This window comes from Prionailurus viverrinus, chromosome X (assembly GCF_022837055.1).
Source record: "Prionailurus viverrinus isolate Anna chromosome X, UM_Priviv_1.0, whole genome shotgun sequence".
NCBI classification, from domain to species: Eukaryota; Metazoa; Chordata; class Mammalia; order Carnivora; family Felidae; genus Prionailurus; species Prionailurus viverrinus.
In genome coordinates this window covers 52661181-52687297 of record NC_062579.1, presented here as the reverse complement: position 1 = coordinate 52687297, position 26117 = coordinate 52661181, and the positions used below count along the sequence as shown (strand labels likewise).

At 53.1% G+C, this 26117-nt stretch overlaps 1 protein-coding gene across 5 annotated transcripts; it reads right to left on the bottom strand.

Annotated features, from left to right (window-relative positions):
* Nucleotides 1-1459: 1459 nt before the first annotated feature.
* On the bottom strand, nt 1460-24803 carry NLGN3 (neuroligin 3). Of its 5 annotated transcripts, none has more exons than XM_047844923.1 (8): nt 24648-24803; nt 20993-21646; nt 20292-20351; nt 16236-16295; nt 14296-14445; nt 6875-7060; nt 4011-4800; nt 1460-3379 (listed from the first exon to the last, which is right to left on the bottom strand). In XM_047844923.1, the coding sequence occupies exons 2-8, from the start codon at nt 21447-21449 to the stop codon at nt 2536-2538; spliced, it is 2547 nt and encodes an 848-aa protein (XP_047700879.1). In that variant the 5' UTR covers nt 21450-21646; nt 24648-24803; the 3' UTR covers nt 1460-2535. The 5 variants fall into 5 exon arrangements, with proteins under 5 accessions (XP_047700879.1, XP_047700877.1, XP_047700878.1 ...); XM_047844921.1 differs by lacking the exon at nt 24648-24803 and adding an exon at nt 24315-24636; XM_047844922.1 differs by lacking the exon at nt 24648-24803 and adding an exon at nt 22210-23074.
* Between the last annotated feature and the right edge of the window lie 1314 nt (nt 24804-26117).

The following is a 26117-nucleotide window of genomic DNA, read 5'->3' as shown; positions in this document are numbered from 1 at the left end:
CTTTGGCACATTGGTTTTGCTCTTCTCCAGACCCTCTCCAGCTTTTCCACATATGCTGGAAATGTGTTGACCAAGGATAGACCCCTTAATGCTTTAAAAGGCCAAAAAAAGAAAAAAAATGACCATAGGAAAGGTCATATATGATTGGACTGGATCCTAGGTCTGTTTCTAACACTAACCTTGATGTTGGGCTTTTCTGGGCTCATTTCCCCAATTATGAAATAAGTGGGTTGTACTATAGTATGATTCTGAGGTGATTTCTAATTCTAAAACTCACACTCCGATTACTTCCTAGCAACTCCATGCTATATTTTTGTTATTATAAGCTAGTATTCACATTAGTTTGGTAAAGAAAAAAAGGAGGGAAAAAGGGAAGGAGGAGAGGGGCAGAAGGAGGAGGGAGGAGAAAACCAGTTCTACACTATGGACTCATTCAACTTGTGACCCATCCTGTCACTCTCCCCCCAGTTCTTTCTTTCTTTTTAACTAAAGTGTGTCCAGCCAACCATTGCCCAACTCTCTCATCCCCATGTACCATATTAGCATATTAGTTCTCAGTTTTGGTCTTGTGTTGATCCCATCTGAACATCATCCTGTCGTGTTGGTTCATCTCCCTCATTTTGTCAGGGTCACTTTGAAGAATTCTATTCCTGGTTTCTGAGGTGTCAGCAACCTTGCCCAACTGTCACACTTGATGAGCAGACTCCTGGTTCAGTCCTTCAAGTCGCTGAGAATAATATGAACTACCATAATGCTAACCCTGTGGAGCCCCACTGAATCTGTCCCCCGGGGTTGACAGGGAGCTACTGATGATAACCCTGGAGAGAAATCTCTTCCAGGGGCCCCAGGGCCTTCTCCAATTTTAATTCACCGACCAGGAAACAAGTATCCCTGGGGAGGAGAGGGCCCCTGCTCTGTCAGTCACCCAAGGCCAGGGGGCATCCACCTATCTGATGCTACACTGGATTCAGTCATGTATGAGAAAAAATGTCAGCATGTTAGAGGTCACACCTCTTCCTAGCCCGCAGTCTAGGATGAGGGCAGGATGGTGGTGATGGGGGCAGTGGCAGAGGCATTGGTGAGAAAGTGGGGGAGGGGGAGGAGAAGGAGGAGGAGGGGAGGAGGAAGAAGAAGTGTTATTTTTGCCATTTCATTAGGAGACCTGTGGTGCTGAGAGAAGGCTTCAGCTGCAGGAACCCAGAGTGTTGGGGGGACTTGGTGGGGCACGTTATGGGGGCAGCAACCTGCTTAAGATTGGACAGGCCTTGATGTGTGCAGGGGGGCCAGCAGAGTGCAGCCCAGATTTGTCTCAGCTTAAAGGCATGGGATGCAGAGGCAGGCTGGATTCCGAGCCCACAGGGGTGCCCTGCTGGGGGCATCTGTTGGGGCAAGGCCTGTGCAAGGGAGGCAGGTTGGGAGTGCTAACTGGATTTTTTATTTTTATATCAAGACACTGTGTTTAAAATTTTACAAAGGACAAACTCCATGGGTTTCCGTTAGTGTTTTAAGAACTTTTCTTTAAAAAAAAAAAAAGCCAACAACAACAAAAAACACTGCCTTTTTGAAAGAGAAATGACAGACACAAAAGAGACTCTGTAAAGAAAATGGGGTGAATTTCTGATACCATTACCCCAAGGGCAGAGGCGGAACCCAGATTACACCCAGGGGCCCAATAATGACATGGCCTCCACTAGAACCTCATTCACCAAATCTAGGGTCTCCTGGTCTAGCCAGGCCAGTGCATGTGGCCTTTGGGGAAAGCAGGTCACCCTGCAGTCTCTGCAGCCCTCCACAGGGGCACAGAGATGGCTGGAGGGTTTTCCCCCTATGGCCTCCAACCCCATCCAGAGGTAGCCCCTTCCTCCTTCCACCCCATGGTCTTGTTCGAATCTGTTTCTTTCTTGGGGTCATGTTTCTTGGTCGGATTGTGTGAGTGCTAGGGGTTCCAAAGACAGAGAGACCTGGGCCTGGAGCCTCCCTTCCAGAGCCTTTTGCACTCATGGGTTGGAGAGGCATTTGTTCCAAAATTGTTTTAAAAATCAACAAAAAACAAGACCCAGAAAAAAGACCAAGTCTGGGGGAGAAAGAGCTACCCTGCTCTTTAAAGCTCCCAAGTCTGGAGTTGGTCGGTGGTGCAGTTCCAAGAGAGGTGGAAGGCGAGCACCAAGGGGGGTGTCCAGCTGGTGCTTTCAGGCCCCCAGGAATGTCTGTGGTCAGGCTCAGGGAGCTGGCTTCAGCTGCTGTTCCACGGGTCCTCAGTTTCCCAAGGACTCATTTGTGTCCCCGTTTGAAGGGTTTGTTCAGGTTTACTTCCTTATTTGTGTTTTTGTACATGCGGGTGCATGTCCACGTCCATCTGTTTGTGCAGGTGGGTCTGCTGTTGGGTGTGGGTGCGTGCGTATACATATATGTCTGAATGTGTGTGTGTGTGTATGTGTGTGTATGTGTGTCTGTGGCTGTGTGTGTGTGTGTGCATGTGTGTTTGTGGATCTGGGAGGGAGGGAGCCAGGAGATAGGCTGTGCTCTAGGCTGGAGCTATACCCGGGTAGTGGAGTGTGAGTGGGGCAGGCCAGTACTGTTGAACCCTGCGGCAAAGGTGTTATAAGGGTGCAATGTCTGCAGCCCTACCAGGGAGTTGGGAATCATAGTGATGGTGTTGGGTGTCATGAGTGGGATGTCATCAGGGGAGCGTCGCAGGGTCAGCGTGTAGTCAGGCAGTGCAGTGAGGCGCAGTGTGTCATGGGGGGGACCAGACTCACATTCATGGTGGGTGGGGCCCAGTTGTAACGCTGCCAGCTCCTCCTCAGGAGCAGCTCCCAATTCAGGGGCCCCGGCTCCCCTCTGAGGGCTAGGCTGCCGCAGGGGCTCCTGACGCCGTTTGTCCTTGCGGTAGTAGAGGGCAGCGAAGGCCAGAACATTAAGGAACAGGAGGGAAGCCCCCACAGCGATGGTGACACTCAATTCAGTGGAGTAGTCACGAGGGTTCTCCACCAGGAGTGGCCCTGCATCCTGGTCCCCGTTCCAGGACCCTTGGGCATTCTCATTGCTGTAGGCAGGGGAGATTGCTGGCCGCTTGGTGCTCCAGGTCTTGCCGTTGGGCCTGCGGGTGATGTGGGAGCTGTGGGTGGTATCCGGGGGCGGCACTTTGGTGGTTGTGGACGTATAGTGGAACATGTCATGCAGGTTGTATAGGTGGGGCACCAGGTGTTTCCAGAAGGCCACCTTAGTGGCCCGGTAATGATCGCGGACCCTTGGTTTCAGCCCGATGTGAAGGTAGAGCTGGTCTCGGGGATTGTATTTGGACCAGGCCACTTCCTCAAAGCGGTTGGCCTTGGTGTGAATGAACTTGGTATCTTGGGGGACCGGCTTGTTGGGATCCCTGAAATACCACATGGAAATCTGGGGTCACCACTCTACCTACATGAGGAAAGGGCCCAGAATTCTTCCTCTCACACCCACTTCTGAACCTCGTCCCTAGTCTGTAACTGCCCACCATTTCCATGTTTTTCAGGGTCCCTCCTTCTGTCCATACCCCTCCTCTTCCCCAAGCCCTGAATTCCTATTGCCCACTGCATCATGGAAACTCATCCTTCCCTGTACCCATCCTGTAAAGTCATGCTGTAGATGCTTTTTCTTCTCACGTGCTACGTTGCATCCATCAATCTTTTCAGCTGCCTAGTTTTTCCAAGAACCCTTGAAAGGCTCTTTATGCATGTACTTTATTCCCACCTTACCAGGCCTCTGACCATCTAACCTTGAACCCCAATAAGTCTGCTGGTAACTCTCATTCCTGCTTGGTCCTAGTGCTAGGTGAGTTCTGAGCCTCAACAAAATTTTCGAGAAATGGCACGACCCAAAAGGAGGAAGAAGGAAGGGGGTGGAAGAGTTTACCAAGCAAGATTTTGGGAGTATCTTTAAAAAAGGAGATGATGGAAGAGGTTCAGACAGAGGAGCAGAGGGGAGGGCATGCTGGGGTCCCAAAGAAGAACAACCCCCCAGTTTCTCCTTACCCGGTCTTGGCAAAGTTGGTCCAGTAGGTCATGACGACAGCGCTGAGCATAACGTCATTCTTGGAGAAATTGCAGGGGAAGAGGTCAGTGGGGCCTACCATAGGGACACCAAAAACGTAGGGTACTTCGTCCCCATGAGCTGCATCTGACCAAGCAGGCTTCATGAGGCTCTGGCAGTGATGGTAGAAGGCGTAGAAGTAGGTAGGTGAGCCGTAGCGGGCATGCAGATCAGCGGTCACCACCGAGGGCTCCACCCACTGGTGGTCAGTGAAGAGTGCCACCAGTGTTTTGCGGCGGGTCTCAGGATTGTCACGGTCTGCCCAATCTGTGTACATGAACTTGATGGTCTCCCGCAGGGTGTCCTTACCCTCAGGATAGCCATACAGATTGTCTACGAAGTTGGAGACTGAGTAGTCAAAGTCAGTGCCAGAGACACCATCCTCAGGGTCCACCACCCCTTCCACAAACTTGAGCCCCTCGCCCTGGTTGACACCTAGCATGATGTCATAGTTGAGAAACTCGCCCTGCTCCATGAGAATCTCAGGGTCATCAGGAATGACATCGCCATCAATCACAGGGCCAAAGGCCACGTGGTAGCGGGCTGGCTGGATGTCCTGCTCTACCAGCTCCTTGGCACTCTTTTGACGAAGACAGTCCACCATGTCCACCGTGTCTAGCACGTTACAGCCTACCTTGTCTGCCAGCAGGCTGGTATACTTCACTGGTTGGTAGTTCACAGCCCAGCTGGACAGAGCAGAACCACTTTGGATGATGGCCCTCTGGAAAAGCCCTGCAGAAGACAGGCGGCACCACATCAGACCTGTCATGTCACCCACAGCCTAGGCCTCCCTTGCCTGTCCCTGAGGGACACACTACAACACTTCCTCACTCCTTTGTTACTGAGGCTGCCCTATGGGTGGAATGAGCTACGCAAGAAGAACAAACCTTTTGGCTGGGATGATGGATTAGGACCAGCAGAGGGGTTGCCGGGCCCCTGCGCCGACTGGACCCCTGCCTGCTTTCTTGCTTCCTTGTTCTGGGAGGACGGTTGGTAACTTGAGGGTTAAGGGAATGCCAGAAAGAATTAACCCCTTGGGTCCCAGACATCAGCTTCCTTATGCTCCCTCTCTTTATCTGTCCTTGTCTTCCCTCCTTGCTTCCTGCCCAGCTGGGCCCAGCTCTGTGCCAGCGCACCACCAGGGAGCTGGCGCTTCCACCACAAAGGGGTCTTTTTCATGAGAGATGAGAAATGCAGGCAGGAGAGAGCCTCACATTCTGGGAGTTTGGGGAACGATTCCCGAGGGCAAAGGCCTTGGGGTCTGAAAGTCTCCAGGGAATGTGCCTTCCCAGGGTGTAGTCTCCACAGAGAGTTTCCTTTTGCTGAAGCTACTGATGCCTCAGATCCAGTTTCCCCCTGGCCAACAGAGAGCCAGTCCCCCAAACTCAAAAAGTGGGTGATTTGTCCCCCCTCCCCGGGGGTGGGTGGGAAGGGGTATCATGATCTCCTTGGCCCCAACGTTCCAAAGTGAGGGATAATAATCTGGCCTCCAGGCACACAATTCCTTTCCTCTAAGAGAAAGGCAGTTTGCATGGGTAGAAAGAGAGGGAAAGAAATATAGATTGCTACTTAAGAGACAGCCTTGCTTTTTCTCCATGAATCAATTGCAGAAAGGCAGAGACCAACCCTTTGCAGCAGCCAGGACCCTTAGGAGACAGAATACAGCACCACTCCAAGAAAGGCCTTCTCTTCCCAGGGAAATCGGAAGAGCCACCGTTCCGCTTTTCAGACAGGGACACCCTCACAGCCAGTCACTTCACCCTCCTTTGTGGAGAAAGAGATTCCCATCCCCATTACTGTCACCTAGAAACACATTCTAAGGAGTGATGCAGGTCCCACAATGGTGTTCCCTCACCAGGGTAGTCCCTGGAGGGACAGAGACAGAATTTCTAGGTCAGAGAAGGTGATTTTTCTCTCTCAGAGTGACAGGCATTCTTCAAAGAGAGACTGAAAGTCTTCCTGTGACAATATCACTAACTCACAGGGTTGACTTCGACAAAAAACCTTGTCCTCTCCCACAGATTTCCTCACTTCAAAGAAGGGCACCTATTTCAGGAAGACCTCTTCTTCATGAGAAGCTCACGTTTGCCTCTCAGAGATAGAATGTGCTCTAGAGTCCAGAGGTGAAGAGAACTTTTCCTGCTGAGCCAAAAAGGGCCTGTTTGGCTCGCTTGGAAGAGTCACTGGCAGAGGGACCCATGGCAAGGATAGAGGCTTTCCTTTGGGTAAAAATGAGAGTCTCCCTTAGGAGGGTAATACAGCCCTGGGAGGAGGTCTGGAGTTTGCTAACAGACCCCCAATCCCTTAGAAAAAGCCCACCACGCAGGTCAGTGATCCTCACTTCAGACCCATCTCCTCGCTCAAGGACGGTTCCCCTCTTGTACAGACTTGCTTTTCAGAGAAAGGCAGAGAATGAGTGTTTCTTACACCTAAAAATGAATTCCCACCCCGGATATCTACCCTGAAGTCACATGTCCTTCCCAAACTGAAAGATTTCCCCTGCCCCCCCTCCCTGGCCTCCCAAAAACCACTGTCACTTCAGAGAGACTGTCTGCTCCCAGTCACCCAAATCTGACTCCCACATCAGAAAGAGGATCTTACTTTCTCAGGATATAAACAGGATTGTCTCTTTCCCTCTCTCACACTGGGCGAATTCCTTCTTCCCCCTAGAGAAACATTTCCAACCCACATCTCCCCACAGGGATACCAAAATGTCAGAAGAGGGCCTGCTGATCCCCCTGGGCACGCTGGAGCCTTGGAGGCCCGACACTTCTCTAGTTCAGGTTTTGCCCCAAGTGTTACTCACCCTCAGAGTGATGCGACAACGTGAGGAGGCTGACACAGGATGCGCCGATGCCTGAGCCAAAGACGGTAATTCGGCGGGGATCACCACCGAAGAAGGCAATGTTCTCGCTCACCCAGCGGAGGGCCTGGATTTGGTCAAGGAGCCCATAGTTGCCTTTGGCAGCCTGATCGCCAGTGCTTAGGAAACCTGGATTCAACAGAGGGCATGAGGACAGTGAAGGCAGAGGGATGGCAGATTTGGGTTATAATGCCAGGCAGGAGATGGGGGCACAAGGACAGAGGATGAGCACGCAGCGTGGTTCTTTCTGCCTAGCTACCGTATACCATTGCTTCTTTCTGCAAGGCCCAGCACCATCCATATAGGAAGGACCAGCTCCTGGCCCCCCGCCCCCCATTCTCCAGTTTGAAGGGAGGGGTCTGCACACTATCCAAGGGGATGCTTCCAGCTGCGAGTTGGGTAACATGCAGGAAGTGAAGAGCAGGGGCCCTGGAGTCAGATGGTCCTTGGTTCGAGTCCTGGCTCTACCGCTTACTAGCCATATAGCCTTGGGCAAGTTATTGAAAATCTGTGGGCTGTAATTTCCTCTTCTGTACAATGGAGATAAAAATGCTTCAAAGGGTTGGGGCACCCAGGTGGTTGAGTCGGTTAAGGATCTAACTCTTGATTTCGGCTCAGGTCATGATCTCACAGGTTGTGAGATTGAGCCCCGTGTTGGGCTCTGTGCTGACAGCACGGAGCCTGCTTGGGATTCTCTGTCTCTGTCTGTCTCTCTCTGCCCCTCCCGTGCTCATGCTCGCTCTCTCTCAAAATCAACAAATAAACTTTTAAAAAATGCTTCAAAGGGTTGTAGCAAGCATAAAATGAACCTAAGCATCTCTAATATGCTCAGCACTTGGTAAATCTAAAGTTACTTCTCTTTCCCCTTCCTCCCCTCTCTGAAGGAAGTGAAGATCCCAAGAGGCAACAATCCCTAAGCTCTCCCTGCCCTTCCTGTATGAGGTAGTCCATCTGCACCTCATTCCCGGGCCTCAGGTGGCCCCTCTCCTCTCATTGTCAGGACAGGTTCTCATTTCCCTTCCTCCAAGACCTAATGAACAGAAACTCTGGGGAGGAGGCCCAGCAATCTGTGTTTCTAACAAGCTTTCAGGTGATTCTGATGCCTGCTAAAGTTAGAAAACCACTGGGTTGGACCATGTTTTTCATCTGGTGGAGAAATGGGGAAGTCGGTGCAGTGTGTTACCACAGAAACAGACCTTCCCGCCCGCCCACCCACTGGGATTTGCTGCTGAGGAGACATGTCACCATGGAGACTACCTTCCCACCCACCTGCTGGGATTTGCTGCTGTGGAGACTTGTTGCCATGGAGACTACCTTCCCGCCCACCTGCTGGCTATCCCACAGAGATGTCCTATATTCCCCCCCACCACCCTGCTTCCATTTCAAACTGATCCTGCTGTCTCATTTCATCTCTGTTCCTTGATCCCTAGGCTCCTTGGAAGGCTCTACCTTCTGCCCTGGGCTTTAGGAAGGGTTCTTCCTAGGTGCATAGCTGTGGTACTCCTACACGTTAGAAACCCATACCTGGCTCAGTATTTTTTGACCCCACATTTCAAAGCTCAGTGGCAGCACCTGGGATGAACTTTGTGCGAGGGCCATGTTCGAGGAGGCTCCCTCCGCTCACAGAGAGCTCTTTGGCAGTCCAGGGGCAGAAGCCAGGTTCAAATGGATTCAGGCAGGCACAAGACCTCATCACTTTCTCAAGTCCTTCTGTTTCTAGCTTCTGCAGAAGGGCTCATTTCACCCTCTTCAAGGGTGTTATTAATTTATGTTTGGTACAATTAAGTATGTAAAGCACTTAGTTATTCCTCTCAGGACCTAGTCACAAGCCCTCTTTAGCCTCAGGTTCCTGGCGAGGAAATGAAGGAATTAGAGCCTGAATAAGGATGAATGGAGGAGCCCTTGTTCCTCTAGACAAGGGAACCAGCTTCTCCTTTGCCTGGCCCATTCACAAACTGAAGCTTCTGCTGCGAGTCTTAAAAAGTGTGCTGACCAAGACCCAACCCAGCTGTCTGAGCCTGAGACCCTCTGGCAAAAACCACCATGTGCTTCTCTTAGCCCGCCTGTCCTCTCTCCCTTCCTTTCTCCCTCCTCCATATTTTCTTTCCCTTTTCTCTTATTTAAGCAACAGTAGACTTGGCTTCAGCCTTGGCCGAGGTGAGGTATCGTTCACTGAAATGTGTCAAATACATCTGTCCTACCAGAAGAGCCTGCGCTTGAATGTGGTAAAGGAGATTTGTGCAACATGTATCGATTCCCTGGGTTAGGAACAAAGGCCTGAAAGGGCTGGGTGGAGGAGTCAACCATCACTTTCTGCTCCCATGGCTCCCATGAACCTCGGGATGAGAGGCATAAAGCACGCGGATGATGCCATGTCAAATGTCCCTACTACAACAGTCCTGCGTGAAGAGCTATTATCCAACGGGATCAAGCTGGATCTAACGTGACTGACCACTAGCACACAAAACCTGGCAGTCTGGGAGAGCAGTCACTCGCTGCTAGTTCCCCAGTAACTCAGCCATCCACGGAAACCACGTGAGGGTGAGGGCTGAAATCCCAAACTCCGTGAACTGTCAGAACAAATCTGAGACAGTCTCCCTGGGTCCAAGTTTAAACTGCAGTACATGGTTAGCTGCTTGTCAACAGGAGATGAGGGAATCTGGCACAGTGTACCCAAACCAGATATCTCTGCCACTCAACGCTTGACGTTTACCAGGTTTTCAGTTTGCCTGGAGGGTACCTGAGCAAAGATGTAGGATTAAATTCTGGCACCCAGAATTGGCAAGCCCCTACTTCCTCAGCCGCAGGGATGTCCACATCCTATATCCTGCTGGGGTCCTTTTCTTTTGTTGGTCTCAAGCCCCATGGGGGTTCCTCAAATAATAGGATGGGATGCACGGACTGGCCTGTGACATTCTCCAAATAAATGAATCACTCAAGATGTCCAAACAAGCACCTCAGAGTAAACCATCTTTTTGGGCTCAGTGCTTCCAGAGAAGCCGAAGGGAGACTGAATGTTTGCATGTAACTGGAGTCCAAAACTGGCCGCCTGATCTGGGATGCTTTGAGAAACAAAATGACAGTCTCAGCTACACAGCAAAGTCCCCAAGTGTCAGGGACAAATCTATGTTCTGCATCTGGCATCAAGAGACAAAAACATCTTGTATGGGCCCAGAATCCAATCAGTGGCTCATTGATTACATTTGTGTTCCAGAGCAGGCAGTGTAGGATACACAGGAAGGGGTGGGGAATTTCTGACCGAATCTCAGTTTATGACTCCTGAGGTCTGGGTAATATTAGCATGATCATTAACTGCTGAAGTCCAAAGAATAATACGGTGGAACCTTGGATTGCGAGTAGCTTGTTCTGTGAGTGTTCTGCAAGACGAGCAAACACCTCTAATAAATTTTAACTTGATAAACGAGCGATGTCTTGCGTTACAAGTAATACGTGACGCCAAACTGACATTCATGATCACAACTGGAGCCAATGGTTCTTGAAATTCACTTTGATATACGAGTCCTTTGGATTATAAGCATGTTCCCGGAACGAATTGTGCTCGCAAACCAAGGCTTTATAGTATTCCTGCCCCCAGATGTGCTGTTCTGGTTATCCAAATGAGAGGAGGTGGTAAAGTGGCAGTGGGGGGGGGGGGGTCTTAACCTGAGTTCCAGGGATGAGTTTTGGTGGTATCCATGGAACCATTTCTATAGGTTTGTGTGTGCACATTTTTATGGGGCAGAATCCATAGCTTTCATTAGAATCTCAAAGGGGTCCAAGACTCCCCCAAAGGTTAGGAAGCCTAAAGGATATAGAAGCCCAAAGAACAGTTGTGCAGTAATCGGCAAACCAGAATACCACAGGGAGCACTCACTCGCAACAGCCTTCTGTGCAGCCCACAGCTCTCAAGTGATGCTTCAAATCCTGAATCTCTCCTTCTGCCTCCTTTCTCTGTGTCACTCTTTTCCCCATTTCTCCCCTCGCCCCTCTTCTTACTTTTCTCCCCTCTTTTCCCCGCTCCTCCACTCTTTCTTCTCCTGCAACCCTAGCTGGTCCAATAATATGGAACTGAAGCATATTCTTGATACTCTCTGGGCTTTCCAATAAAAACAATAGAATGGAGCTTTGTGTTCCTAATTTTTAAAAGCAGCTGAGGCCGCCTGGGTAGCTCAGTTGAGCATCCGACTTCGGCTCAGGTCATGATCTCACAGTTCATGGGTTTGAGCCCCACATCTGGCTTTGCGCTGACAGCACGGAGCCCACTTTGGATTCTCTGTCTCCCTCTCTCTCTCTCAAAAATAAATAAACATTAAAAAATTAAAAAAAAATAAAAGCAGCTGAATGGAATATTTTCTATCACTCTCACTAAGAAAATAAAGTAGTACAGGCGCCTGGGCGGTTCAGTAGGTTAAGCGTCTGGCTCTTGATTTCTGCTCAGGTCATGATCCCAGGGTCGTGGGATCGAGCCCCGCATCAGGGCTCCTTGCTGAGTGTGGAGCCTGCTTGAGATTCTCTCTCTCTCTTCCTCTCACCCTCTCCCCCACTCGCAGTCAATCTCTCTCAAATAAATAAAGTAGCAAATTACTTTTGGCCTTCAGCTACTGGGTATGTGTGCCTGTATACCTGTGTGACCTTACTCCTGTATACCCTTCAGGGACTGTGCAACCCGAGTGTGTGGATTTACAGCCACCTTCATGGTACCATTGTTACTGTCAGAGACTCAGATCCCCTTCCTCAACAGGACAGAACACTTAAGGGAGCCTTCCTGTGATGTCTGGGGCAACTCATAAAGATGGAGGAGCAGCGGCAGAATCACGCAACGCAAACCCAGTAGCTAGCCAAGAGAGACCAGGGAGAGAGGCCCTGCACGCTTCATGCCCACTATCCAGATGCCACTGAAGGGACATGGGCTCCACTTTTTTCAGGGAATATCATGCCTCCAGTCTGAAACCAAAAAAAGGTGTCTTGCTACCCCACATAGCGTTAAGAGTAAGTCAAGAAAAGTTTGCCTTTCTGTGTTCATAAACTGCTCCCAGAACTGAAGCACCAGGGCCTCTGGGATTAGAACTGGCAAAAACAGTACACTCAGAAGCAAATTAAAATAAGGTCCTATAAGCTTGGAGCCTGAGCCTGCTTCCGATTCTGTGTCTCCCTCTCCCTCTGCCCCTCCCCGCTTGTGCACACTCACGCTCTCTCTCTCTCTCCCTCTCTCTCTCAAGAATAAACATTAAAGCAAATTATACAAAAATAAAAAATAAATAAATAAAATAAGGTCCTGTCAGCCAACTGGCCATGGAATAAATCATGTCCTTGCTGGTGCGGCATCCAGGCCTACAGACCTGATGTACAGCCTAGACCCCTCACTGGAACTTTGAAGATACAAGCCCTCCAGCGAAGAAGTTGTCTTCCTCATGAAACTACAGGATATGTGACCGCATGTGCCCTCTGAGGCCTGAGTGGGCATCTGAAAGGGAGCAAGACCCTGTATGTGTAGTCACACGCTCTAAGGTACTTGTTTACCTCAGGACCTTGGCCACAGATAGGCATTAAGAGTCACCAAAGAAAAATAAAAATAAAAAAATAAAATAAAAAAAAGAGTCACCAAGGAAGATACAGCACAGATTTAAATGCATATACATTTAAATCACCCAAACAAGTGGGTGGACAGCAGACTACAGGTGCGGAAGGGCACATGGGTATGGATGAGGAGGCGTTTGGGAAATTAGTGTGTATGTGTGGCGGTACATTTGTATAATGGAGTGGGAGTATAAGGGGAGGTAGGCATGGAGAGAGTAGTAGAAATGTGTCTGTGTGTATATACAGGGTATGGACATGTGGGGTATGCTCAGGTGTGGGGGTGAGTACAGGCGTGTGTGCACAGATGGGTTTGGATAGCCAGGTGTGGATATATGGATGTGTACATATTTGCTGGGTAGGGTGGGGGAATATGTACATATGTACACTGGCTGTATGTATCCAGGGTATGTATGGGAAGAGTGTCTATGTATGTATGTGTATGTGAGAATGTGGGTACATGTGCTGGAGGCCTATGGGTATCTACATATGGTGGGGAGATACATAAGTGTAGTGTGCAGGATGCATACATAGATGTGGAAGCAAGGATAGGAGGTGTGTGTGTGTGTGTGTGTGTGTGTGTGTATGTGTGTGTGTGTGTGTCATATTTGTATAAGCGTGGGGTGGGGAGGTGTGGACGTGCAGGTATGGATGTATATGCATAGGGAGGGGGGAATGTTGGTTTGTATTCATGTGGGGAAGGTGAGGGACATATGTGTATGTGTGTGTTGGAGTAGGTGTGAAAGTGGGCTGTGCAGGGGGTACAGGGATGTGTGTGTATGTGTGGAAGGAATATGTATATGCATTTAAGGTATACGTGTGTGGGGTTTATGTGTAGATGTGAATGTGCGGGGTGTGGGTCTTTGCATAGAGCATATACATGGGGGTAGAAGGAAGTGGGAGTGTGGGCGTGTGTAGTGTGTATGAGTATAGATGTGGATATGGAGATGTGGAGGGAGAGATCTATGGGAATGGGGGGAGTGGGAGATAACTGTGTACGTATGGGGTATGGATGTAGAGTGTACAGAGGTATATGGGTACGAGGATATGTGTGTGTGGGAAAACTGTATGTGTGGAGAGTATATGGAGTGGCAGGGGAACGTGTGTATGTGAGAGGGAGTTTGTAGGTGTGGATGTGGGGGGCCTATATGTTTACAGTTGTATGTGTGTATTTGTGGGGTACGTGAGAAATGATCATAAGCATGGAGGTATATGGTGGGAAGTGTGGATGTGTGAACATGTGAGGGTACGTGGGTGTGTGGATATGTGACTGGCTAGGAGGAATATCTCTGTATGTGTGGAGGTTTTAGGGATGTGGGCATGGGTGGGCAGGGATGAGGGAAGGACACCAGAATATTAATGGGCCCTGAAAAACTCAGCCAAGCAAAAGTCTGAAAGCAGAGACCTGGCTTGAGACTTAAGAGAAGGTGTGGAGGTTGCATCGGGCTCGCTGCTGTCAGCACAGAGCCCGCTTAAGATCCTCTGTCCCCCTCTCTCTGCCCCTTCCTCACTTGGACTCTCTCAAAAATATATAAAAAACATGAAAATAAAAACAACAAAATACATTTTAAAAAAAGACAGAGAAGGTGTGGGGGTTGAATTGAATTTCCAGTGGCAGCTGAATATTCCAGGAGCTTCCAGCACTTGGGGAGGGGCCATGTGATAACAACATTTTGACTATGGGCATTAGCACCAGCTAGAGAACCAAGGCCAGCATTAAGTCCCCAGCATTCTTTCCTCCTTCCCTGAGAACCCAGGCTTCCTTCTAGGCACCTAGCAAGGAACCGTACCTAGCACCCCAACACGATAGTTGAGGGTGATGACGATGACGTTGCCATAACTGGCGAGGACGCTGCCATCAATCATGTTGCCCGTCCCTTCCATGTAAGAGCCTCCATGGATGTAGACCATGACGGGCTTAGCGCCACTGTCCCGGATGTCTGCAAGGAGAAGGGGTAAGACACAGGCTGGGTAGGATGCCCTTCCTCCCTCACCCCCGCCAGCCAGCCCTGGGGGGGTGTGGGTAGCAAAGCTATCCCAGGTGCCAGGACACCACCGCCAGCTCTGAGGGCAGGACTCGTGGGGACTGCTCAGCCTGGAGCTCAAGCATCAGCCAGAGACTTGACCAGAGTTGGACTTGAGTGATGTTTGTAAAGACTCTGGTTTCAGCCTCACAGCTGAAGGCAGTCAGCCATGCCTGGTACATCCAGGCTCAGGTAGGCCATGGCTGGGCTCTGGGGACGGGGAGCAGGAGGAAGAGGAAGGGCTGTTCTCTTAGGTGAATCGAGTGAGTCCCTGCCCTGGGCACCCAGGGGTCCTGGGACCTGACATGGCTTCAGAGAGCAGGGGCTGGGGAGCCCTGAAACCCCCAAGACTAGACCAGTTACATGGAAATATGGCCATTGGCAGCAGCTGGCCCCCCAGTGCAGACAGAGACAAGAGGGGTGGGAATAAGGGGTGGCACAGGGAGAGAACAAGGAAGGGTGTGGGTAAAAGGGGGTGAATGGCAGAGATGGGGTGGGGGGAACCTTACTGACATGGTTTCTCAGCCATGTGCTCATTTACCCCATTCTCCCCGGGGAACCAGGCAGACTTAAATGGAAGCACAGGGGATGGGGAAGAGGAGAGGGCCGGAACTAAGAAGGAGAGAGACCCCCGCCCCCAGTCAGCATTAAGATGAAGGTGGAGCCTCCCCAGAGGCCATTCAAGGAGAGACCTTCAAGCCGCCTGCTCCTAAGTCCAGGCGGCACAGCGGCACTGGGGCTGGCCCGTCTAGAGAAAGCTCTCCACCTGACCACCTCCACCTGCAACCTCTCAGTGTGTGAGCTGGACCAACAACACTCTTCCCCAGCGGCACGGCCCTACCAGCCACCAGTGGGGCTCCCCCTGAGCTGCTTGGCCCCCCCCAGGGGTGGGGGGGCAGGGCCAGGGCAGGGAGGTGGAAGGGGATGTTCCCTGCTGCCAAGCAAACACACCCTGTTTTCCCAAGGAGGAAGGAAGACTGGTTCAACCATCACGCAAGGATCTCATGCCATCTACTAACTGGGCTGTGGTGTCCTGGTCTCAGCCTGGCACTGTAGCCCTCAGCCTTTCTGGCCCCGTCCTGAGCCTATCACAGCCCCTGGCCCTGAGGCCGAGTCTCTCTTTCTGGGAGATGGCTGGGGAGTTCTCGGTAGTGCTGTGCTCCAGCCCCTTCGGTTGTCACTGCCTCACTCCTCAGTGCAACATCCTGCTGGGCCCCTCTCCCAGGAGCCAGTCTCTCCGTAACACACAGGGGCCTCCGCAATGAAACACAGGTATCTCCTCGCCATCCGGTTTCCTTCACGCCTCTCCTCGCCCTCCCTCAGCCCTGCTTTCTCTCCACTCTCCCTGCTGATCAGTAGGGGCAGGTGCCCATGAACCACAGAAGATGGGGGAGGAAGCTGTCTCTGGCAGTGGCTGCTTCTACTGGAGGACTGAGGACGGGGCAGGGGGCGGTAGGGGACCCGGGCGAGGAGGATGCCTTCCCCATGGCTCTGTTTGTGGTCCCCTCCTCCAGCCAGCAGTGTCCATCACCCTGGAACTCCCAGCGGCCAACCAGGCCAAAGATGGATGAACAGCCCAACAGCCTCATAGAGGAACAAAAACACACCAACGGACGGACAGACAGACAGACGGGGCTTCTCCCCATCGAGAGGGGGAGGGGCTCTGTGCCATGCACCAGCCGCCGCACCCTGCAGCCCCCAAATACCTTCATCTTCATCCCCGTCATTATCCGCTAAGTCCTCGCCCTGTTTCTTAGCGCCGGATCCTGGGGACCAGACACGGGGAGACACAACAGCACAGAACAGAGAACAAAACAGAGAGAGAATTCAAAAACAGCATGACTGCAGTGTGGCCCAGCAAGCCAGCTCTGGGCTTGGGCCCAGCACAGGCAGGAGGGATGGCAAGAACTGAGGGAATGGGTGGGCTGAGGCCCAGACCTTCATCAGGAGGATGGTGTTACAGGCCCCTGCGGTGCTGGCCTCCCTGCACCTCCCTACCCCGCCTCCCTGCCCCCAACAGCCCATTTCAACCAACTACCTTCCCAGTTAGGAAGGAGGTAGCAGCCTGTGGGCCAGGGCACAGAGCCAGAGACCCACTCAGGGAAAGGATTTCCTCCGGGTGGGAGGGGCTGCGCACGTGTACGTAGGCAGGCTGAGCTGGAGAGCAGGGGCAGGCACTGAGGGTGAGAGGTGGTGTCACCAGCATGTTGGACATGGACATGAGCTATTCGGGCAGAGACGGGTACTGGGGCGCCCAGCCCTGAGCTACCTGAGCCCAGTGGGAAGGCTCAAGCTGGGCCTCAGCTGACCCTGATTCCCAGAGGAAAAAATTGGGAGATGAAGCTTTCCCTCTGGTCTTCCTCATTGGGGCCCCTGCTCTGGCTAATGGCAAATGGGGTTCCTGCTCACAGGAACCAGGCCTAAGAGCAGTAAGTGCTGCTTTGAGATCTAGAGAGAGCCAGAGAGGGAGGGAGGGAAAGAAGGAAAAGGGAGAAGGAAAAAGGGATGAGAGAGAGAGAGAGAGAGAGAGAGAGAGATAGGAATAATGGTAATAGCTCCTACCATCTACTGAATATTTACCATGTGCCAGACACTCTACTTCTGCCATATGGTTTGATCCTTACACCCCAATGAGGTAAGCACTTGTCTCTATTCCTGTTTCACTGATGGGGAAACTGAGGTTCAGAGAGGTAAAGTGACTTGCTCAAGATCACATAGCTAGGAAGTGCTAGAGGTCAGATTCAAACCCAGGTCTACTTGACTCCAAAGCCCATGGTCTTTCCACTGCACCATGCCACCTTTCCAGGACAGGGTTGGTGGGGGGTGGGGGGAAATGGAAGGAAAACATCAGTGAGAAAGAGGTGGAGCATGGAGGGGAGGGGAGAGAAGGGAAGGAGAGAAAAGAAGGGACCGGAGGAGAGAAGAGAGACATTTAGGACCTGTGGGTAAGCTGGCACCAACTCTCCTTCCTGTTCTAAGTTGATGAGAGGTGCATCTTGAGCGTGGCTGTGGAGAAAGAGGACCTACTGCCTGGAAGCTGGTCAGAGTAGGGAGACTGAGGTCATTCTGCCAGCACCCCAGGGCTTACCCTCTTGTCTATGACACCAGATGCTCTCAGCCTGGAGGCAGCAAATAGCCCTCTTTCTCAGCTGGTCCGGGCTCTGGTGACTGAATTCCCTCACAGCTATTAATCAAAACAGGAACCGCCTTCATATTACAAAATGGCTAGGGCAAGAGCCCGGCCCGAGGGGCAGAAACTGCCTCCGGCTTCCCGAACTTTCAGTGGCACCTACCGTCTTAACACCTGCCAGTTACTGCCCTCAGAAACCCTGTGGGGCACGGGACAGCATCATCCACGCAATGGACAGAACCCCACACGGAAAGGAAGTCCTCATCCCTAAACGTGAATTCCCTCCAGCTTGATGGGGGTGAAAGTGGGGGGATGGGGCAGGTCTTCCCCCGGAAATCCCTTACTTCCTGTGGGCACTGACTTAGAAGGTGAGTCCGCTTTGCCCCCACCTCCTCAGCACCCCCAGCCCCCGCCCCCCCCCAAGTGTCCCTGGGTTGCCGAATGGTCCCAGCCTCCTCTGCACAGATGCCTTTGCTCCTTCAGCTTAGCACTTGCTGAGCAACTCCTTGTTGCCTTGGCGGTCACCCGGGCCAGCCCGACCACCATACCCCGTCCCAACACTGTGCTGCTGCAGGATCCCAACCAGGCCAGTCCTACCTACCCTACGCACACCACAATCCTAATGACCTCTGCGGGCGTATCTCCCCCAAGAAGCAGGGACTGTAATTCCGTTCCAAATGGCCACCAGGCCCCAGATAAGGAACTGATCTAAGCAAGGAAAATGACCAAATGCCCTCCCCCACACTGTCTGGAACTCACTTCCCAGCTTGGCCTGTGGGGCTTAGCTAAACCAGCTGAGTTCCAATACCAGGATAGGAGCTTCTTTGGAGTAGTGGTGAGGCCTTTACTTATTTCTAAATCTTTCCTCTGCCTCATATCCCTCCACAGCCCCACAGTGCCCAGCTCGCGGGCATTGCCCACAGTCAACAATCATGATAGGGAAATGTTTGCATTTGAGTGGAGCTGCCAGGGAGTGCTATAGCCAAACTCTCAGGACCAGACAGCCCCAGGCTCTCGCTGGCACTCCAGGGAGATCATTCCTCCTAGGAAATGGTTATCGTGAATGTCATTACCGTCCTCTCACCCACCACCGCCCCTGGAAGTAACCCATGAAGAGCTGGTTTACAAGACCCTCTTCCTGAATTCATTCACAAGCCAACGGAATGTTAAGGCCACAATGGTCCCCTATGCCCTCCTTCACGCCCCCCTCCCCGCAGAGGCAGATGCAGAGGCTCTGACGGGGAAAAGTCGTGCCTGAAGTCTCTCACTGTGAGTTAGCAGAAGAGCTGCGACTCAGTCAGGCTTTGTGGGTCACAGACCTGTAGTCTTTTTTGCAGCACCGTGAATGCTCCTTCCTTTGTGCAAAGAAGCGTCTACTGATGGCCTAGTGCGTGTGAGGTCCTGGGCAGGGTGTGGGGATGTAGTGGAGCACTATCCCAGAGCAGCAGGCCCGCTCGGTGCATCAAGAGTGCATGGAGAACACGCTCAGCATGTGGCTCAGCATGTGGCTTCCCGGAATCTGCCCCTGGAGACACCTCCTCAGCAGGGGAGCATCCGGGCCGAAGGAATCCTGCCGGCCCCACTCAGGGAAACCCTGCCCTAGGATTTCAAAGGAAAACAGAATCCAAGCTTGCCAACAGGTTGTACGGAGGAGGCTGTGATCTTCCACCTGTTCCTTAAGTTGTTCCCGGTGCCAATTTGGCCCAGCTCATCCACATTTCACCATTTTTTCCAGAGGCAAGGAGGTGAAAATGAGCAGATGGGAGTTGCCTTGCGTTCTACAGTGGAAAGAACACTGCCCCAAGGGTCAAGAGACCCAGGTTTGGGTCGCAGCTCCACCACAGACCGGCAACAGGGCCTCGAGCAGCAGCAAGTCACTCCCCTGGGCCCGTTTCCTCATCCGTAAAATTGGGAAACTTATTCCTGCCTTAGAAGCTTCCGGAAACGTGGGGAGGATTTTATGAGCTAAGCATGAAAGCGCTTTGTGGAAAACAAGACGTGGTAAACGGACGGGAAAGATCCTTGACCCAGGGGGACCAAATTCCTCCCGAGCAAGAGGGTAAATTTAAAATTCAGGATCTCATGCCTCCTTCAGAGTCCTTAGTTCCCAGGGACCCCCATCGTCTGCCACCAGACTAGCCAGGGTCAGTCGGCCAGGCTTCTGGCCAGACGTGGTGGCAGGACAACTTTGGTCTAAACTTCAGGGTCAGAGAGCTGAGTCTAGACTTTGGACCCAGGAAAAAGCACGGAGGGATGAGTTGGTGGCTCCCCAGCCAGGAAGAGAGCAGGGTCTCTGGCTCCTCTCAAATGCCTAGAGTTTCCCCCGAGGTGGAACTACCAGGCTCTGTCTTTGGCACATGCACTAAGGCAGAACTTGGGGCGGGGGGGGGGGGGGGGGGGCGGGGACCGGCAGAAATGGGGTTGCTGCTTCTGCTCTGAACCTGCCTTAGGCCACCAAATCCTCCCTGAAAAGCAGCCAGGGCCCTTGGATAAGGTAGAGCTTATGCCTGCTCACCGACCGCCCCCTGAGCCTGGGCTACTTGAAGGAAGGCTGGGTCTTCAGGGGCAAGGGCAGGTGGGCAGGCAGCCCTCCCTCTCTCTCTCTCTCCCTCCCCGCCGGCTCGCTACCTACCTCCTTTCCTACAAATTTTCTTGTTGGGCTTTCGGGCGCATTCCTTGGAAATCCGCTTTACTGTAAAATGAATAAAAAACTAAAAAATAACAGGAGGCCTCTGCCCAGGGGCATGCACCCCCCACCCACCCCCAGGCCCCAAGAGCTGCTCTGCGGGTGGCACATGGCAGAGAGCCTGTCCGCCATCTCCTTGTTTCTGTCACTTACCTTAGTGTGACCCCCGCGGGAGGAGGCATCGGCTAGCCAAAGAGGAGGCACCTAAGCAATGCCCACCAGGCTTGCCCCCCGCCCCCCACACACACCCAGCTCCCTTGGCCACACACACCTACCACCTTTCAAAGCAGGCGGAATGGCAACAGGGGGGCCTGGTGGAGCCAGCATCCTCCCGCGGGCAGCTGCCAACAGTGACCCATACTCCCCCGGGGAAACCCCATCCAGCACTCTGGCCCTAGATCTGTCAAAGCTCTCAGGCCTGGCCAGGCCCCTCCTGGTAACAGTGTCACTCACACATGGGAGCTCAGACAATGCTGGGAGAGGGAAGAACAGGGAGGAGGAAGGGGGAGGCCGAGCAGAGTGATGGTTAGAAGCATTTTCACAGACAGACAGATGCATGCTGCAGGGCACACGACCACATGCGAGCCACAAACACAACAGGGCAGGTTGGAGGCGGGGAGGGGACAGTGCCTGGCCACAGCACTCACCATCCTCCGTGGGCACATAGACATTCAGGTAGAGGCAGTCTTCATTGGGCTCCTGGATGTAAGTAGCGACAATATCCAGGTTGGCAGTGAACCAGACGGGCAGCATGACTTCGGGCACAGCCGTGTGGATGTTCTGGGGGCACACTGGGGGAAAGTGCGTGGCGTTCCGGATGCCCGACCAGGATGGGGGTGGCTCGGGGGGCAGGAAACGTTTCTCGCCGATGGGGGGAGCTGCGTAGGGCACCCCCAGGTATTGGTCCACAGGCCCCAGGATCTCACTGGGCAATGGTACCCGGGCACCCCTTAGCTTCCCAAAGTGAGTATTGACTGTGGGCGCTGGGGCCTGGGTACTGGCCCTCAGCACCAAGCTGAGGAACCACAGGGTGAGGCACAGACTCCGGCCAACGGTGGACTTGGGGCTCAGGGACAGCGAGGGCGGGCCAAGCCGCAGCCACATGTTCCGGGCAGGGGGACTGGCAGGAAAGGCAGACTCCAGGGTCACAGCATCAGCCCCATAGGCAGCCCCTTCATGGCCACACTGACTTGAACCTCAAGACTGAGCTCTCGAGGGACACCTACAGGTGCCCCGCAATGCAGAGAGGTCGTCCAAGCACCACAGCTTCACAAAGGGGACTCCCTCAGGGCCAGACAGGCCTGTGGAAAGAGGGAAGCATGCGTCATCCAAGATGGTCAGGGAGGGCTACGGAGCCTAGGAGCCTAGGAGCCTAGAAGGGTCTTTGGGGCCCTGCTGGGCTCGGGCTGCTCTCCTACAGTTAGGAGAGCACTCCCATGCCAGGGCTTCGAGGGACCCACGGATGATCTCCACTGCTGGTCAGAACCAGTCTAGGTGCCTGGCATGGTTGGAAAATCCTAGGGAACTGGCACGGTGACAGTTGTTGCCACTGCAAAGCTCCTAGTCCCCAACTCTGACTCCTCAGCTAATGGAGCTCATCGGGGTCAGCTGGAGCCAGAGCAGCATGTGGGAGCAGGGGGTGGGGATGACTGGACATGGAGCCCAGGTTCCAGCATGCCACAAGTGAACACCGAACTCTCTAGACCCCCGGCCCCAGGAACCCCACACGGGGACCTCCCACATGAGGAGAGGGTAGGATTGTGAACCTTACTCTGGGGTTCTGGAAAAGCAGCATATAGGCAAAAGGTCCCACATAGAGACCTCCTCACCCTCAACCAGGGCAAGGGGCAGGATAGCCACTCACCAGAGTCCCCAGACCCTCCTGCGCCCCTCCTGTACATTTCTCTTCAGCCCTCACTGGTCCCAAAGTCTTAAGCCTCGGTCCTTTCTGTCGGCTATCTCTAATTCACACTGAGTGCCAGAACTGAGGCAGAAACCACTCTGCCTAGCACCCCAGGCATTGTTGATGCTCAGCCAGTGTAAAATAAACAACGGAGTGTGGGGGACACACACTCAGAGCCTCATGGAAATAAACTCACAAAGACTCAAAGAGGGAGTGAGAGATACCAAGCCAGGATCACAGACACTGCGATATTCACTCACAGAGACATATATTCCAAACCCACAGAGATCCCCTCATATAGTCCCACATTCTGAGACAGAGAGCCTCACAGAGCCAGAGAATCACAGAGAAATACATTCAGAAACACACACAGAGACTTACTGAAGCAGAATCACACACACCACATAGGTAAATATCCAGAGACATACACGGCATAATGGTGACACATAGGTGGAGACAGAAACAGAAATACAGCACACTCAAGATATACGGGCTTTCTGACACACAGTTATACAGTCAACACATAAACACAGGCACACACAGACACTGCTGCATGGACACACACACACACACACACACTTTAGTTTTCCCTATTTCTGCCGCCTTCCCAGATTGCCGGCCTGCTCCTTTAAGAACTGGCTGAAGGCGTGGGGGAGGGAGATTGGGAACGCCCGGGAATCGGCTACCAAGAGAGGGGAATGAGAATGTATGTGTGTGTGTGTGTGTGTGTGTGTGTGTGTGTGTGTGTGTGTGTGAGAGAGAGAGAGAGAGAGAGAGAGAGGGGCAGAGAGACAGAGACAGAGAGAGCGGAAGGGAGAAGGAAGGAGAGGGAGGGAGAGGGAAGGAGAGAGAGGGAGACAGAGAGCGAGCTAGAGAGAGAGAGAGAGAGAGAGAAGGAGAAAGAGAGGAGGGAAGAAGGAGGAGGAGGAGGGAGGGCGGGCAAAGCAACTGAAGGGGTGGAGGCTCAGAGGAAATGGGGAGCAAAGTATGGGGGTTAGATCCCAGACACTGCCCAGAATGCACCCGGGTTGGGGGGAGGAGGAGAAAGGGAAGGAAGGGGTAGGAGTAGGGAGGTGGGGCAGGGGGGAGTGGGTGTGTGTGTGTGTATGGGGGGGGGGAATAGTCCGCAGCTGAGTTCACACAATCCCCCCATTCACCGTCTCCATGGCAACTCTGGGGCACAGACCGCTCATTCACACGGCTTCCCCGCCAGCAACCCCCCCACACCATTAACCCCCTCGGTGCCGCCCCTCCCCACAAATTCCATTAACCCTTTCAGGATGCTTTCCCCAGTAACCCTTCAGTGCCAAATGCCAGTCCCCCTAGAGTCAAATCCCTGCAGCCCCTCCCCCGCGAACACCTAGACAAATCCACCGACCCCCAAACGCCCTCTGTACCCTAGGACCCGCTCTGAGTCCCTAAGGCCAAGATCTCCATCCTGGCCCAACTTGCAGTTTGGGAGAAGATAAGGGGAGGAGGCAATGCTGGGGATTAGAGTGGCATCTGGGGTACTTTTGGGGCTGGAGCAGTATTGGGCGAGGGGCATTGTGCAGGAATGGACTGGTATTGAGAACTGCAGTATTGGGGGCTACGCGTTTTGGGAATGGTATTGGGGGACAGAGCTGCATCGGAATGGGGGAGGATAGGATAAAGGCCTGGGGGGGGGGAGGGGGGCTGCAGAGAGTGGGGGAGGGAGCCTGGCTGTGAGATGCTATGATGGAAGAGGGATGGGGCTGCACTGCGGGGGAGGGGGTACTGGCAATGTGCAATACAGGAATAGGGCTGGGGGCCCTTAGTAGGGGTATTTTGAGGAGCATGCGGCCAGGCTGTGGAAATAGAGGTACCACGGGTGGTAGGATGATAGGGATGCGGGATTCAAGGAGGAGGTGGAGGAGAGAAGCGGAGGGGGGTTGGATTGGAGGGTCATGGGTGCCGATGGAGAACATGGGGTTGAGAAGGATGGGGAACACTGGCTGGGGAGTGGAGAAGCCCGGGATTGGGAGGGGATAGGATCGGGTCAAGGTATGGGCAGCTAGGGGATGAGAGACCGGGGCAGGCGGCCTCACCTGTTCCCCGGGCTGTTGCCGGCGACTGAACCGGGCCGCGGACCACCCATATCGCCTCCAGGCCAAGGGCTCCGCACCTGAATCCCCGAGATCTGCTCTCCGGCAGCCTGGCTGCTGTGCCCGCGCACCGAGGGGGCGCGCTGCGCGTGCCCGGACACGGGGGGGCGCGGTCCCTGCCATTAACTCCTTTTGTGCCAGAGATGGCTCAAGTCCTGGGGCATGGCCCGATTCCTCCTTTGCTCAAGCACGCTCTGCTCACCCTCTCTCCCTCTCACACGCACACCTCTCATTTCAAGACAGGTGATCATCCAGGGCAGCTAGCTCAAACTTTACCTGCAACCTTAAGACAAAGGGAGAAACTGAGGCACTGTCTGCAGGAGCCCCCAGTCGTGCTCTACAAAAGACAAGCCTCCACCTGGCTCAGCATCCGTCGCCTCTTCCCTCCTCAGCACCAGCGCAACTCTAGCAGCAACCAGCGGAGGGTGGGGGCACTTTGCTCTCATCCTGTCACTCTCTCAAAGGTCAATGTTGTTCCTTCCTGCTGCTTCTGCTGGAGCACGTCAGGCAGAGACCAGCAGCCTGCCACTTGTCCCACCACTGGGTCTCTCCCCTCCAGATCTGGCCCTCTTTGGGTCTCAGGGTTGGGTTTCTGTATACGTAGTGCACCTGTCCAGTTTGTTTAGCCCCCACCCCCCACCCCAAGTCCCTCGGAGTGTCCCTTATCCCAGCTAAGCCCCTAACCCTGTAGTTCCTCAGAATGTTCACGGCACGATAAAATACATTAGAAGAAAGCCCTGGCCAGGTCTGCCTTGACCCTGCCGGGGAGTTCCATTCCTTGTGCGCACAACTCTTTAACTCAGTAAGTCCCATGTGAGCAAGGGCATTGTGGACCTCAAAGTGGGATTTTACTTTATTGTTTTATTTTTTAGAGCTTGGGTATTGATTGGTGCTCCTGGTTTTGCCAGCACACTTGACACTTCCCAGTGATCCAGTGCAACTATGGCTTGGATGTTACCGTGAAGTCGTCAAATCATCTGGTACCACCCATCCACGAGGCTGAGGCTGGTCCTCTTCCAGCCCCAGCTGCGCACACCAGAAGACCCCTTTGTAGTAAACCATTTGGCTCTCCTGAATAGCCTTAGATCTAGGGCCCCAAACCTGAAGGCAAAGGGGTTGAGAATGACCCTGCCACAATTCCAAATGTGACTCTGGAACAACAGTTTTGGGTTTTCTCTACAGTAACAAGGGAGTAAGCAACAGTCACCCTGGGAAACTGCCAAGGTGGGTCACTGGAAAAACAAACAGTTCCAGCAACAGAGCAGAGAGAGGAAAGGGTCCTTCCTGTTACTGGGTCTCTCTTCCTCCTATAACCACACCAACCTTCAACCACCAATTCCATGGGGACACTTGCCAACTGAGGGCAAGTCTTCATCCCAGAAATGGAATTCTCAGGAAAGTGCTCCGTCTAGGATACTGCTTGGTGCCCAACAGGGAGCGCACAAGGTGGCAACAAGTGTAGGCAGTGTCTGTCACACCCTCCACCCTGAAGCTTGTGGGATGGGTGGAAGAAGAATCAGATTCCACCAATTCCTACCCCCCCACACACACCCCCCACTGGCCTTCCCCCATCCCAGTGGTATATCTCTCATGGAGAGAAGCTATAGAGAACCTGCAACACCGCACTGAGAAGGTAAGCTGCCCTTCTTAAGAAACTAAGGGCCCTTGGGGCACCTGGGTAGCTCAGCCGGTTAAGCATGGTTAAGAATCTGACTTAGGCTCAGGTCATGATCTCGCAGTTCCCGA